The 13,813-nt window shown below is 37.4% G+C and overlaps 1 protein-coding gene across 6 annotated transcripts in view; it reads left to right on the top strand.

Moving 5' to 3' along the window:
* The window catches only part of EPB41L2 (erythrocyte membrane protein band 4.1 like 2), a 182,023-nt gene that overhangs the window by 80,328 nt on the left and 87,882 nt on the right, over positions 1 to 13,813 (top strand). For all 6 annotated transcript variants that reach the window (XM_081141173.1, XM_081141172.1, XM_081141171.1 and 3 more), the window contains exons 2-3: positions 3,762 to 4,246; positions 4,945 to 5,157. In XM_081141173.1, coding sequence (XP_080997299.1) covers positions 3,776 to 4,246; positions 4,945 to 5,157 — 684 coding nt within the window. In that variant the 5' untranslated portion in view covers positions 3,762 to 3,775. The remainder of the gene's footprint in view (positions 1 to 3,761; positions 4,247 to 4,944; positions 5,158 to 13,813) is intronic.

The following is a 13,813-nucleotide window of genomic DNA, read 5'->3' as shown; positions in this document are numbered from 1 at the left end:
GGGTTACAGCATGATAATTATGGTGAGTGGATGTGCTATAATCATGTTTTCTTGATGGTGGTAATTTGTTCAAGAAACCATTTTATCAACAAAGAAGGTAGTGTTTAGGCTTAAGCTTTGTTGATTTCTTAAAAGTATTTTAAGAATGTACTTATTTACATATAATTACATCCATCCCTTTGTTGAGTATTTACAATCTAATTAGCCATTTCCATTGTTTTTTTATCTTGTTACTTCCACTTGGATGGGTAGTACTGAGGTTCGTTCTGTTTTTTATTATTACATTTATTGAAGTAACATTGGTCAGAACTTCAGATGTACAACTTTACAATTCGTTGTCTGTATACTCTATTGTGTGCTCACCAGGGCTCTGAGGTTCTTAAAATTAGGTGTTGGAAATATAGCAGTAATTGAGGATGACAACTTTGTAAGGCTTCATGGCTTTGTCCTGGCATTAGCACCTTGTCTTTAGCTTCTGTCCAGTTAGCTCAGTTTTTGATTGCATAGACAAATAATAACCTTCTAAGTCATTTTCTTTGTGATGGGAACTCATCTGTAAATTTCTTATTTTGAGGAGGGGCAGGGCTAATTATAGTAAGTCACAGAATTGATTCACTTTCTGTAGTCATTTTCACAGACTGGCATGAATTGTAGTTGAGAACTTAAGCCAAGAGTTCTAGTTCACTTGATTGGTCTTAGACAGTGGAGGAGTTGTGACTGCATTATGAAATACAGGTGAGAACAGGTATATACAGTTTTGTGGTCCTCCATTTAGTGGCCTTGGGCAGCTCGCTTAACTTCTGCCCCTCTGCTTACTACCTGCAAAATGGGGATAATCCAACCTTGTAGGATGTTTTGAGGAGCAGATGTCTGACACAGAAACAGTGAGTGATAGCTCTTATGATTAAAATACAAATATTAATGCTTTCAATATAATAGTTTCATATTTCATTGCTTCTAAAATATTTTGACCAAAATTTAGCTTTAGTTGATTGGTTTCCAGATAATTTTTCATAGCCAAGTAATTAGAGAGCTACCAATTATCTTGGTTAACTTAGACAACTATGAGACATTTCTGTTTAAATTTTTACCTGGGCATTGATTCAACTCTCAAAAATGTAATAAGAAAGTATATGTTAAAAATTAACTGGTCATTTCATGATTAATGTAAATAAGGGTCTCCACTTAAGTTGCACATGGAAAATGGTACCTTAAAGAAGGGAAAAACCCCACTTTCATTGCTCTGGAGCCAGTTCAAGTACTCATGTAAGGTGTCTTATTGGAAGACATGATTTTGAATTTTATATGCCTAATAATAGTTCAGGTGCTATGAAAAACAGTGTAGAGATTCCTCAAAAATTTAAAAGTATAACTACCATATGATCCAGCAATTCCACTTCTGGGTATTTATCCATGGAAAATGAAAACACTAATTTGAAAAGATATATGCACCCCCATGTTCAACACAGCATTATTTACAATAGTCAAGATGTGGAAATAACTAAGTGCCCATTGATTGATGAATGGATAAAGAAAATGTGAGATATCTCTCTCTCTCTCTCTCTCTCTCTCTGTATATATATAGATAGATAGATAGATAGATAGATAGATAGATAGATAGATAGATAGATAGATATTATTTATTCATAAAAAAGAATGAAATCTTAACATTTGCAACAACATGAAGTAACCTCGAGGGCATATGGTAAGTGAAATAAGTCAGACAGAGAAAAACAAATACCATGTGATCTCTCATAATTTGTGGAATCTTCCCCCAGAAGTAAAAATCAAGCTCATAGAAGTGGTTGCTGGTGGCAGGGATTGGGGGTGAGTGGGAGAAATGGATGAACTTTTTTTTTTTTAATGTTTAAATAAATTGAGAACAAAACTCAGCTGTTGGGCATTTGGGTTGTTTCCATTTTTTGACTGCTATGAATAATGCTATTATGAACATTCATTTCAAATTTTTGTGTGAACATGTTTTCATTTCTCTTGGGTATGTATATACCTGGGAGTGGAACTGCTGGACCATATGGTAACTTGTTTAACTTTCTGAGGAATTGCCAAACTATTTTTCCCAAGTGGCTGTGTGATTTTACATTTTTGCCAGCAATGTTGAGAGTTCCAAATTTTTCATATCTTCACTGATACTTGTTACTGTCTGTCTTTTTTATTATAGCATACTAGTGTAAGTGAAGTGGATGGTATCTCATGGTGGTTTTGATTTGCATCTCTAATGACTGGTGGTGTTGAGCGTCCTTTCAAGTGCTCATTGGCCATTTGCATATCTTTGAAGAAATGCCTACTCAGATCCTTTGCTCATTTTTTTGATTGTTCTTTATATATTCTGGATACTATACTCTTATCAGATATGTGTTTGGCACAAGATGGCGAATAATATTTTAAGAAACAAGTATAATGTTGATATGTGCTACAACATGGATGACTTTTGAAAACAAGCTAAGTGAAAATGCCTCATGTTGTATAATTTCATTTCTTTGAAATGTGCACAGTAGGCAGATGCATACGGACTGAAAGTAGATTGTGGTTGCCTGGGACTGGGGGAGAGGACAGAATGGAGAGTGACTCCTACTCCATTTTGGCATGATGAAAATATTCTAGAATTAGATAGTGGTAATGGTTATATAACCTTATGAATATACTCAAAACCATTAACTATATAATTGAAAAAGGGTAAGTTTTATGGTCTGTGAATGATATTTCAATAAAGCTTTAAAAAGGTTATTTTATTTTTTGAACTGCTCAAGTTTGTACCACTTTTGAAGATAGCTGGGAAATTTCCCCTTGGCCAGGGTGCCAGCCTTTCAGCTCTTTAATCATTGGTAAGAGAGGAGAGAACATTTTATCTCTGCCTTCCTGCCTATTGTTTTTTATGTCAGTGGTGCTGCTGTGCTTTAAAAGTCTCTCTTTGCTTGTGTAAAATGTGGAGAACCAGTTACTTTCAGATTTAGTTGTTTCAGTTTTGTTTTCATTAGTTGTGATGGGATCAATTATTAGATGCATTTTTTCACCTGTATAATGTCTTCATTTGGTTCCCCTTAGCGGTCCCTAGATATTTTCTTGTAAACACATACACAAAGAAAACTGTGTTCACGGTTGGGTGGGATAGAGTTTGGAGTTTTGGTCATAGTTTGAGTACCTTTCCCAGAAGAACATCTTTTGCATTGAAATAGTGGTGATGAATTATGGGATTTAATATTGGGAGGAAAAAGAGTATGTACATTAGCGATAAAATTTTCTTGCTATTAAGCACCCAATATTTAACATTAATATTTATAATACCTAACATTTTAGTTTTAATGTGTGAAATTTCAATGAAATGTGTCTCAGTACTGTCTAACATTATCAGTAATACTTTGTATTATACAGAAGGGATACCAAGTATAGAGAAAAGTAATTTTTCTTAAAAATTGGATTTTGGGGTGATTGTTGTTTATAGGTAGATGAAACTGAAGAGGAGTAATCACTCTAGAGCTCTTGATGATTTTAAGTTCTCTGTACAGAATCAGAATTAATTCCATTGTGATGCTAGTTTTGGTTCTTTGATTCTGATAGAGAATTCTCAAAGGTAGAGTAGCAATCTCCATTTTTCTCTTGTGCTTATGAACCTTCTTTCTCTGTGGGTGTTTTTCCCCATCATCTCTCTGTCATTCCCCTTGCCCTCCTTTTTCACCCTGTCCCTCGCCTCTAAGCTGGGAGACATTGTAAAATATCTTTTTGTGATTTTGTTTTGTTCACAGCGGAAGCTGTGACCATGACTACTGAAGTAGGCTCCGCATCTGAAGTGAAGAAGGAATCTGATCAGTTAGGAGCAGATGCAACCAAGGAAAACCCAAAAGAAGTAGCAGAAAACCAGCAGAATCAGTCATCTGATCTAGAGGAGGAAAAAGATTCCCAGGCATCTCCTCCAGCTAAGAGCCAAAGTAGCCCACGCCGCCAGAAGAGGCAGAAGGATCCATCTGAGAGTAGGGGCATTTCTCGATTCATACCCCCGTGGCTTAAGAAACAAAAGTCCTATAACTTAGTAGTGGCCAAAGATGGAGGAGATAAGAAAGAGCCTACCCATGCTGTTGTGGAAGAGCAGGTTTTGGATAAAGAGGCATCTCTTCCTGAAGAAGAAAGGCAGGCCAAGGGTGATGCTGAAGAAGCAGCTCAGAGAAAACAACAGGTCATTAAAGTTGACGTCGAGGAAGAGAAGCCTTCAGGGGGCAGTCCTGAGACACAGGTATGTTTGAGAAGTGATTGCCTGGAAATGAAAGCTTGATGGTATAACCATGTAACAAAAAGGATTTGTTTGCTCTCAATCATTTAAGGATTTCTTGTATCAAAAGACTGTTTTGGCTTACCATATCTGGGATATGGGTCTTGGAGTGTTTTACCACAGCCTTCTCCTGTTGTTCCTTTTAAAAATTTCCCAAATAATTAAACAAAGCGAAAAAAATCCCCTCTATATGCACACCATAAGAAAGTTTCTGTTTCTTTTGAGGTTAAACAGATCCTCTCAGAATCCTGTCACCTCTCCTTTGAAATACTCTGTGCTTTTATACCTCCTTGATTTGATTTATGTCAGTGTCCAGCAAGTAGCAAGAAATAGATTTGCATGTGTGTGCATTTTGGTTGGCTAATGAAGCCTGGGGCTTGCTATGGTGTGAGGTTATAATTGGAAATTTTATTATTGGAATATTTAAGTTGCAGTTGCCAGGATGTATTTCTTTTACTCATTTAATGTCCAAATTGGCAAAAATGAGGAAATTGGCAGTGGATTAGGGAAAGGAAGATGTGGAGAAGTATTTTTTTCTAGTAAACATTTGGAGTCTTTCACAATGTTTGTAACAATCACTATTCTTACTAGGATTTTCCTCTTAATGTGTTGTTTTCTGCAAATTGGTCAATTTTAGTATAAACTTCATTTTTCATCAACAGCCTGCTGAAGAAGTGAGGAAGGAGAGAGAGGAGGAGAAAGTAAAGGAAATACAGGAAGATAAATCCGAAGCAGCAGCAAAAAGAGAGACAAAGGAAGTACAGACCAATGAGCTAAACTCAGAGAAGGCCCCTCAGAAAGCCACCAAGAAGACCAAAACTGTCCAGTGTAAAGTGACCCTCCTTGATGGCACCGAGTACAGCTGTGACCTGGAGGTGAGTCAGAGCTGATGGGAGAGCTCTCGTGAAGTGTGGAATGCAAGCAGAAGTGTAGTCTGCCCTCCTTTGTGACATGGCACAATGAATACATTTTCGTGTTTCTGTGAATTAGATGGTCACAATTTTGCATTAAAAAAACATAGTGGAGGGTCATCATTTCCATGATGATAGTTCCTGACCCTTAAGGGTAAGCAGGGCTGATGCTCTGCCAGTCTGCACTGGTCATATATATTGTCTGGGATCTGTTCTGAATGGGCGTTAAATAGTTTGAATTTTACCTCTGGAGAATTGATAGCCCTAGGTTGACATTTCAGAGTCATGAAATTTCAGCACTTTAACCCCAAGTGTTTTTATCCTGAGACAGATGATGATTTAACATCTAGCTCATTTTTTTAGTTTTAATTAAAAAACATTGATGATTTTCAAAGCTATAATTCATTAGCACTGATGCTGATGGATACCAATGTAATTTTTTCAAAGTATCTAGCACCTTATAGTTTTATATTAGTCAAAAGAGTTTGTTGCTTTTCATAGCTAAATCAGTTTATTTACATGACATATACTAATAGCTGATGTTTACTGAAGAGCTGTATGAAGAGCTTTGAATAGATTATCTCATAATTATATTCTAATATAAGAATCTATATGATGTAGGTATTATTATGGATATTGCCAATGTCCATACAATGGGAGAATGTAGGGTAAGTAATTTGCCTAAAGTTTCATAGCTAGTTAGTGGTTGAGCCTGGGTTCTAGCCCCAGCAGTTTGACTCTGGAGGTCATGAACCCCACCGTTGAACTACTAAGATGAATGACTCATGGTCCTTGCCTTTATCTTTGTAGTAGTTACCTAGAACTTCTTTTACTCATTTAGTGATAATTGTTCTGGTATTTCAGTTGTTTCAAGAAAAGGAGTGGCAAAGGAGGATTAATAATCCTTAAATCCAAGAGAGAGAGAGAGAGAAGAGAGAATGGTGTTGTAGAAGAAGGGAACAATAAGGAAAACAATAGAATGGTGTTCTGAACTTAACTCAGTTGCATTGCACGTGACCACATGTCTCTTGTCTTTTTCCTACCTGTCCTAGAAGTTAGGGAATCTAGATTTTGAGAGCCAACTTGATAACTTGTTAGGTGAACTTTAGTCACTTACTCAACCTCTCTGTGCCAAACTGAGGCCCAGAAACTGACTTCATCTATATCATATAGGATTACTTAGATAATCTAGAAGATCACTGCCACCTCTGAAGTTCTTTCCAATCACCAAACCTTAAGACTGAAAAATGTGCTTTATGGTTTAAATCTTTTTGTTCTTTTTTTTAAAAAAAGTCATGAAATACTTAGAAGTACAAAAATATAGAAATAATAGCAGAGACAGTTGCATATTCACCAGAAAAAAAAAATTAAAGACATTGCTAAAGTCTCATTCCCATCTTTCCTCTCTTGTTCTCCCTGTGTCTTTTTATGATGTATAAATCTACTTTATTTTTTTAACTGCTGTATAGTATTCCTTTGAATGACTAAAGCAGTTTATCTCCCTACTGAGGCACAACATGTTTATATTGTATAACAATCAATTGTACACATTTGTTTACTTGTACAATAATTTCTTCAGGGTAGGCACCTAGTAATGGAATTGCTAGGCTGTTAAGTTTTACTTATTTAGTTTTTCCAGATATTGCCAAACTGATCTCCAAAGTGGTAGTGCCAATTTAAATTCCATCCGGCAACCATGTTTGGATTTTCCACGTTGTCATCAGCACTTCTTGTCATCAGACATTAATTTGACCAGTTATATGGGTGTTGTGTCCTTATGTCTTTGAGGGGTTATGTTTTTTAATACCACTTGAGAATTCTGTCTTTTCACTGGTGAATTTAGGCCATTTATTTCATATGATTACTAATATATGTGGCTATATACTGTCATCTAAGTTTAGGCTGTCTTATTTTTCTTTGTTTACTTGAATGTATTTCCTTTTATCTTTTTTATTTTTATTTTCTTAGGAATGACTCTTACCTTACATGTTTTACAGACATAGTTGACTTAATAAAGTCTAATATTAATCATTATGCCTACCTGCTTCTTCCCCCGTCTTGTTTAACACTCATTTGTTGGATGTCTGATCTCATTTTGGAATGGTACAAAATAAAGCAATTTCTTATCTGTGTCCCTCTTTGATCCTACCATTCATGGGAAATGAAGTCATTGTATTACTCAAAGCACAGTTGAGAAAGTATCCAAAGTTAAAAAGCAGCAGTGTTTCAGCTAATAAGTGTTTACTTAATATATCATTTGAGAATGAATTTCTGAGGACAGTAGATAAACTTGAAACATGTTGAATAAACCTTTTTTTCTACCAAGGACAAATCAAAATGGAATTTAAGTAGACTGTAATGATGTGATCCCACAGCAGATTTTATAACAGTGTACTCTTTGGATGTCTTGGGGGAGTCACTTCCTCTTTTTTCTTCCATTCTGAGATTGCAAATTTTATAACACTTCGCTGTAACAACAGTTCACTGGAATTCTAGGCAGTGACTTTATATCTGATCCCAGGCCATAATTCATCTGGGGCATTATAGCTGTTACAACAATACAGACATTATAAATTGTATTCCCTGTTTTGGTTAATTTCTCTTTTAACCAGTTCTTCCCATTTAGGTTCTCTGATTGGTTGCTTAGCATCTTTAGTGTGGGTCTGATACTCATCAGACTTGCTGTTATTTCCTCTTCAGGAGCTGAGCCCAAAGATAGCCATCGCGTGGTTTGAATGCTGTCATGTTTCCCAGTTCCAGTGCTGACCCTAGACAGACTGGGCGATGTGCTGATGCTGCTTATCTGTAGTTCTCTAGCTCTGTACCGGAATCGGTGTCTGAGGACTATTTGGGGAAGTATATTGTGGGAAACTAGTTATTAATGAACTTGCAAGCACTCAAGGAAGATGAATGCAGTGTGGGAAAGAAATACTTTTACTTTATTTGCTTTGAGAGATTAAATTTGTTTTCATCTGTTTACTATCATTAAAAATTATGTCTGTCATGGCTTTTGGATGCCTATAGTTACTGTTTATTTTTTTCTTTTTGTACATATGTCTTATTTTCAATTTGCCTGTGCAGGAAGTCTCAAGGAATTGGAATGGCCTGATTTATAGGGACCTTTTAAAGTAAGATGAGGCTCTAAAAGGCCTTAAATGCCAAGGTGAGAAGATCAAAGCTGATCCATAGAGCAAAATGGAGCTGGGGAGAAATGGACCAGAAGTTGTGAAGTCATTGGTATACTAGACCTAGCAAGGACAAGAATGCTGTTTAGATTTTAGAACATGGTAGATAGCTATGTGACTACAGTAATTTAAGGGGATGCTTTTATTCACTGCATTGGTTAAGATGTATATCAGTGGTCTTTATAGATATGATTTTATAAGTGTGATTAGAGCATTGGGAAAGTTAAGCAGTTTCCTGTTGTATTACCTGTCAGTACCTTTGATCAATGAAAGGATCCATTTTAAACCATTTAATATAAATGTTTATTAATTTAATAATTTTTTCTAAATCAAGAAACATAATTCTTGGAGATATTTTTGTTTGGTATCCTAACATCATCTCTACTTCTCAGATTACTCCCTTAAAATAGGTAGATATATAGATAAATAAGTAGATCTCCTTACATCCATCTGTATCCCTTCCTTCCTCAACTCTACTTTTAATGGCGTTTTCTCCATTCTTTCTCCTGTGGGCCATCTGATCCTATTCTTTCTTGAACCTCAAAAATTAAAAGAAAGGGACTTCTCAGGGAGCCAAGGCAGCACCATTTAAAAAAAATAATTATTTGAAGTTTGCATTCTTTGGAGGAAAGAGAGTATATGTTAATATTAAGTGAGTAAAAATGCTTGAAACACAATATTTATGAGCTTAAATATTGGATAACAGTACATTTTTAGAGAATGATTATAGTTAAATTAAAAAAAATACAGAAATGATTTGACTTTAATGTTATTTCTAGCTTATGTAACAATAGGCTTATTGCTAAATCAGGCATTAATTTTGATGCAAGGCCTAGTCTGTCTTTGTGCATCTGTTCCAAATTTTTGTGTGAAGTATTTTTCACTGTAGTTAGTGAAAATTACAGTTTATTACTAATTTAGCATCTATTTATAATAAACAGATCTCAAATTTTTTTGGGGAAAAAACCTTTGAGGATTATTATTTTTTAATGAAGAAACTTGATAGTTTCTGTTCTTTGATATGTCTGTTTTATCTCATTGAGATATCTAATGGTTTTTGAGAAGCTCCTTTGGTACCAGACTTTAATTGTAAAGGGTTTTAAGGAGTCTCTGAATACTGCATGCTTGCTTCAGAAACTCAGCTATAGAACTCTTGTGATACTGCTAAAGCCATTTATAGACTTAGTGAGTTAAAATAGCAGGGCTCTTTTTCTCTAAGGAAAAATACAGTAAGGTTTTGTTGAAGCCATAGATCTAAAGTCAGGACATGTATGTTTACTTTTCTTTTGACTCTTTGGATGTCTTGGGGAAGTCACTTCCTCTTTTTTCTTCCATTCTGAGGTTGCAAAGTAAGAGTGGAAATATTTGCTTCCTCTATTTCTAGCATTGAGCTAGTTTAATACAGCTGATAAGCCTGTACATATATTTTTAAAGTCTGAAAATAAATGTAAGAGTTCCTGCAAGAATATGGAAGCGTGAGTGAATGTGTACTCTGCGTTAGAGTTGCTCACATTTTCCTCTGGCATCCGAAAGTTGTTCCCACGTGTTGATTTTGTCTGAGAATTGAGGGCATTGTTTCTGCCCACACAGGAATGTCAGTACTATTTTTTCTTAGTGCTATGAATAAGGCTATCAGAATGTAGGCTCTCTCCTTCTGGGTTCCGATGATAATTTATCAGAAAGTAGAATGTGTCAAGGTCTTCTTGTCTTTCTTGTGTAGAGCACTGGCCTCAGAAATCCAATTTCATTGCTTTCTACTGTGTTTTGTTTATATTCTTGATTGTTTATATGTGCTTTCACCTTCCCAGGTTGTTCTTTCAGACCTCTAGTACTGACCTCTAATAGGTTTACTAGTTAAATAGTTTTCACTGTCATCATACCTGTGGAGGATCTGGCACTCAAACCTCCCACAAAATAGTGTTAGATTTAAAAATGGTTTAGGAACTGGGAACAATTTATTGGCATATGTTATGTGCAGTTTAAATTCCAATGACATGGTTCCAGATGGAATGTCTCTTGCTAACTGTTCACCTATCCCCTTTAACTTAAAAAAATCCTTTTGTGGTAGGCAGTTAGGCAGACATGAGCAGAGGAAAGACCATGGGCCAGGTACAGAAAGTCACCTGGGAGGAAAGTCCCAGGTATCTAGAAAAGGACAATTGTAGGGTGGGACCTTGCCCCCAGGGTGACCTTTTCTCCCCAAGCATGACCCTGACCTTTCCTCCCTAGAGATAACATCTAGACCTCAGTTATATTTCAACTCCAGGCCTAGAAAAGAAATGAAACCAGACAAACAATGCCATGGCTTACCTCAGGACCAGCTTCATTGAATAATGACCCCCTGCCCTGGCACTGACCAGTCAATCAGTGGAGACCCTGACCCTGAAAGGACATACCTGGAAAGCTGCTGAATATTCTGTTGAGATCTTCCCCCAGGACCTTCCCTAAAAACTCCATTCTTAAAACCCTTAGAACTGAGGACCAGTGAGTTCTCCCTCCCAGAGCACTCCAGTGCCTTCCTCTTCCCCCAAAGTGTGGCACCTTTACCTTCCTCACTTCCAAGCTCCAAGGGCCCTTCCTTTGCCTCTATAACTTGTTCCCTCATCCCATTTCTTCTGTAACTCACTTCTTCTACCTCTGATTTTCTAAATAAATGTTCTTTTATAGTTTGAGACTTGGCCTTGAATTCTTTCCTAGACAGACTCTAGTACCAAGGTTGCTGAACTCAGGTGTGGTCTGACCCCACTGGCCCAATACCTGGTGCCGTTCCAACCACTCCCAACACTTTAAAAGGATTTAAGGTGATAATTTTATCCAGTAATTTAATTTTTATTTACTAAGTGAGAAAGGCTGCCGTGCGATGAGAGTAGTCAAATACTTTGGCCTACCTTGAAGAGTATAGTGTGGCTTCTTCATCAAGTCATTCTGTAGTTGGGTGTTAGGGCCCTATTAGGTATGGCATTAGACTGTCTTTTGATCTATCTATTACTACTAGGTTTTCTGAGTCTTCCCCTGCGAGTCAAATTGGTCTTCTCTGTCCTTCCTTCAAGTTTCTGATTAGACCATCTTCACTCCCCCCCCCCCCCCCCTGCCGCCCCATCCACACAATTGCTACCTTTTATTTTTGTCAGAGAACATTTATTTGGAAAAAAGCAGAAGTAGGAGAAGTAATTCATAGAAGAAATGGGCTTAGGTGAAGGAAGGGCCTTTGGGGCTTAGAAGTGAGAAAGGTGAAGGTGATGTGTCTGGGGGGAGGGGAGGGGAGGGGAAAGGCCAAGGTGCTGGCTTGCTCCTGGGAGGAAAAGCTCGGGGGGGGGGGGGGGAGTGTCCTCTGTCGTAGGGATTTTAAGGGTGGAGATTTTAAGGGAGGCCCCAGGGGAAGATTTCAATGGAATATTCAGCAGCTTTCCAGGTGTGTCCTTTCAGGGTAGTGGTCTCCACTAATTGATTGGTCAGCGCCAGGGCAGGGGGTCATTATCCAATGCAGCTGGCCCTGAGGTCAGCCATGGCATTGCTTGTCTGGTTTTGCTGCTTTTCGGGACCTAGAGCTGAAATACAACAGAGATCTAGATGTTGTCTCTAGGGAGGAAAGGTCAGGGGGTCATGGTCAGGGAAGGAAAGGTCACTCGGGGGAATAGGTCCTACCCTACAATTGTCCTTTGCTTAACACCCAGGGCTTTACGCCCTGATGACCTTCTGCCCTTGGCCCATCGTCCTTGCTCTGCTTATGTCTAACTGCCTACCATATCTCTCCCTCAAAGATCTTAGCTGTGAATTCTTTCAGAGAAAAGGGGCGCAGGGTCTCTTCAATAGCTGGTTCCTGCTGAAGAGGAGTGAAGTTTTCTTTCAGAGCCAGGAGATCGTTGCTCTCTGTCAGAGGGACAGTGAGGCCTGGGCATGGAAGGAGGTGGCGAAGGTGTCTAGAGATGGCATTGCCTGAGTATTGAGAGGGCTTGTTACTTGGTGGAGACAAACTGTGTTACAAATCTTAGTATTATTGGGGCAAAAGCTAGAATAACAAGAATTTTGACAAGTGTTCTGGTGGAAGGAAAAAATGTTTTACTTCTCACTAATTCTAAGTCAAAGGATGGAGAAAAATGAAACATTAGTTTGGAGGGTTGTAGCCAAATATTTTAAGAGAACTAGATAAATTCAGGATCCAGTTCAATTCATAGGTGAAAAATAAAAATTTGAAGACAATTAATTGAATTAGAGCCTAATATTTACAACTCTGTATTATAGTCTATTGAAACACAATTTCCCCCTGCTAAAATTACCCTCAATTTTATTAAAGAGCCAAATAAGACCAATTTATTTACCATATGAAGTCCAGTTTCAATTTGGCCTGATGATTTGCATAAACACAATAAAAGCAGCAATTGATTTAATGTCCAACTCAAATCCAGATTTTAGAATGTTTTTTTCTTCCTCTGAACTTGTTTGCACCATTATTTGGCAATCAGTCATGCACTGCCTTGTGAAAGAACCTTTGTATCGAACAGCTGCTGAACTCTTGTATTGTTTGGTTTTTCTCATGTGTGTATTGCTTCTTCACCTGGATTGTTCGTTTTCATGGAAAAAACAACTTTCTTCTCTCTCGTCATAGGGTGTAATTTTCCATAGCACTACTCCTGGAAAGAAACCGTTGATTTATTTCTCTCTACTTTCTTGTACATGTATAAAAATCTTCATCCTTCTTATCTAAGCTAAGTGATTGCATTTACTTATTTAATGTTCCTAATTCTTCTCTTCATCTCAAATTAGAAAAGATTTGGGCATGTGAATATACCTGTGTATATATAATCCATCACCGGTCCCACTCCCTATGATTGCTACTTCTGTTCACCACTGCCTGCTTTTTAAATACAGGATGGGGCAAAAGTAGTTTTACAGTTATGAGTATGCAAAGCACAGTGTTTTATTCTTGTATCATTATTTATTAATTATTGTATTATTTTCCATATGAACTATCTGTAAACCTACTTTTCCCCACCCTGTACTTTGGAATAGCAGCTAACTTCTTGTAGGAACACTTCAAGGGCTTAAATAAATGACAATAATTTACTGAATTTCAATAAAAGGATATGAAACTGCTAGGGATGAGAACCATACGGAAGTGGGTAAGAAATGGTCTTGGCCCTAAAGGGGTGCACAGCCTGGAGGGGAAAGAACTCCCAGAAGCCTAAGAGTTCTTTCACTTAACTGAGAGCTCTCTGGTCCCATTGCTTGCTGGCTGGATGTGGGCTTGGAGAGAATATAATTCATACCTTATTCCCTGCCTCTTTTTCTCTAATGTCTCCTCTTGAACAAAATAAAGAATACTGTGGTTTTATTTCTCAGCTGTCAAGAATTCGGCCACATGCTTTCTCTTCTCCATCTTCCCCACCTTTGGTTTCAAACTCTGGGGATTGCCTTTTTTGTCCTTGAGTCAGTGG

This window comes from Miniopterus schreibersii, assembly GCF_964146895.1.
Source record: "Miniopterus schreibersii genome assembly, chromosome: 6".
NCBI lineage: Eukaryota > Metazoa > Chordata > Mammalia > Chiroptera > Miniopteridae > Miniopterus > Miniopterus schreibersii.
The sequence above is the reverse complement of the archived record's forward strand: the minus strand, read 5'-3'. Positions and strand labels throughout refer to the sequence as shown.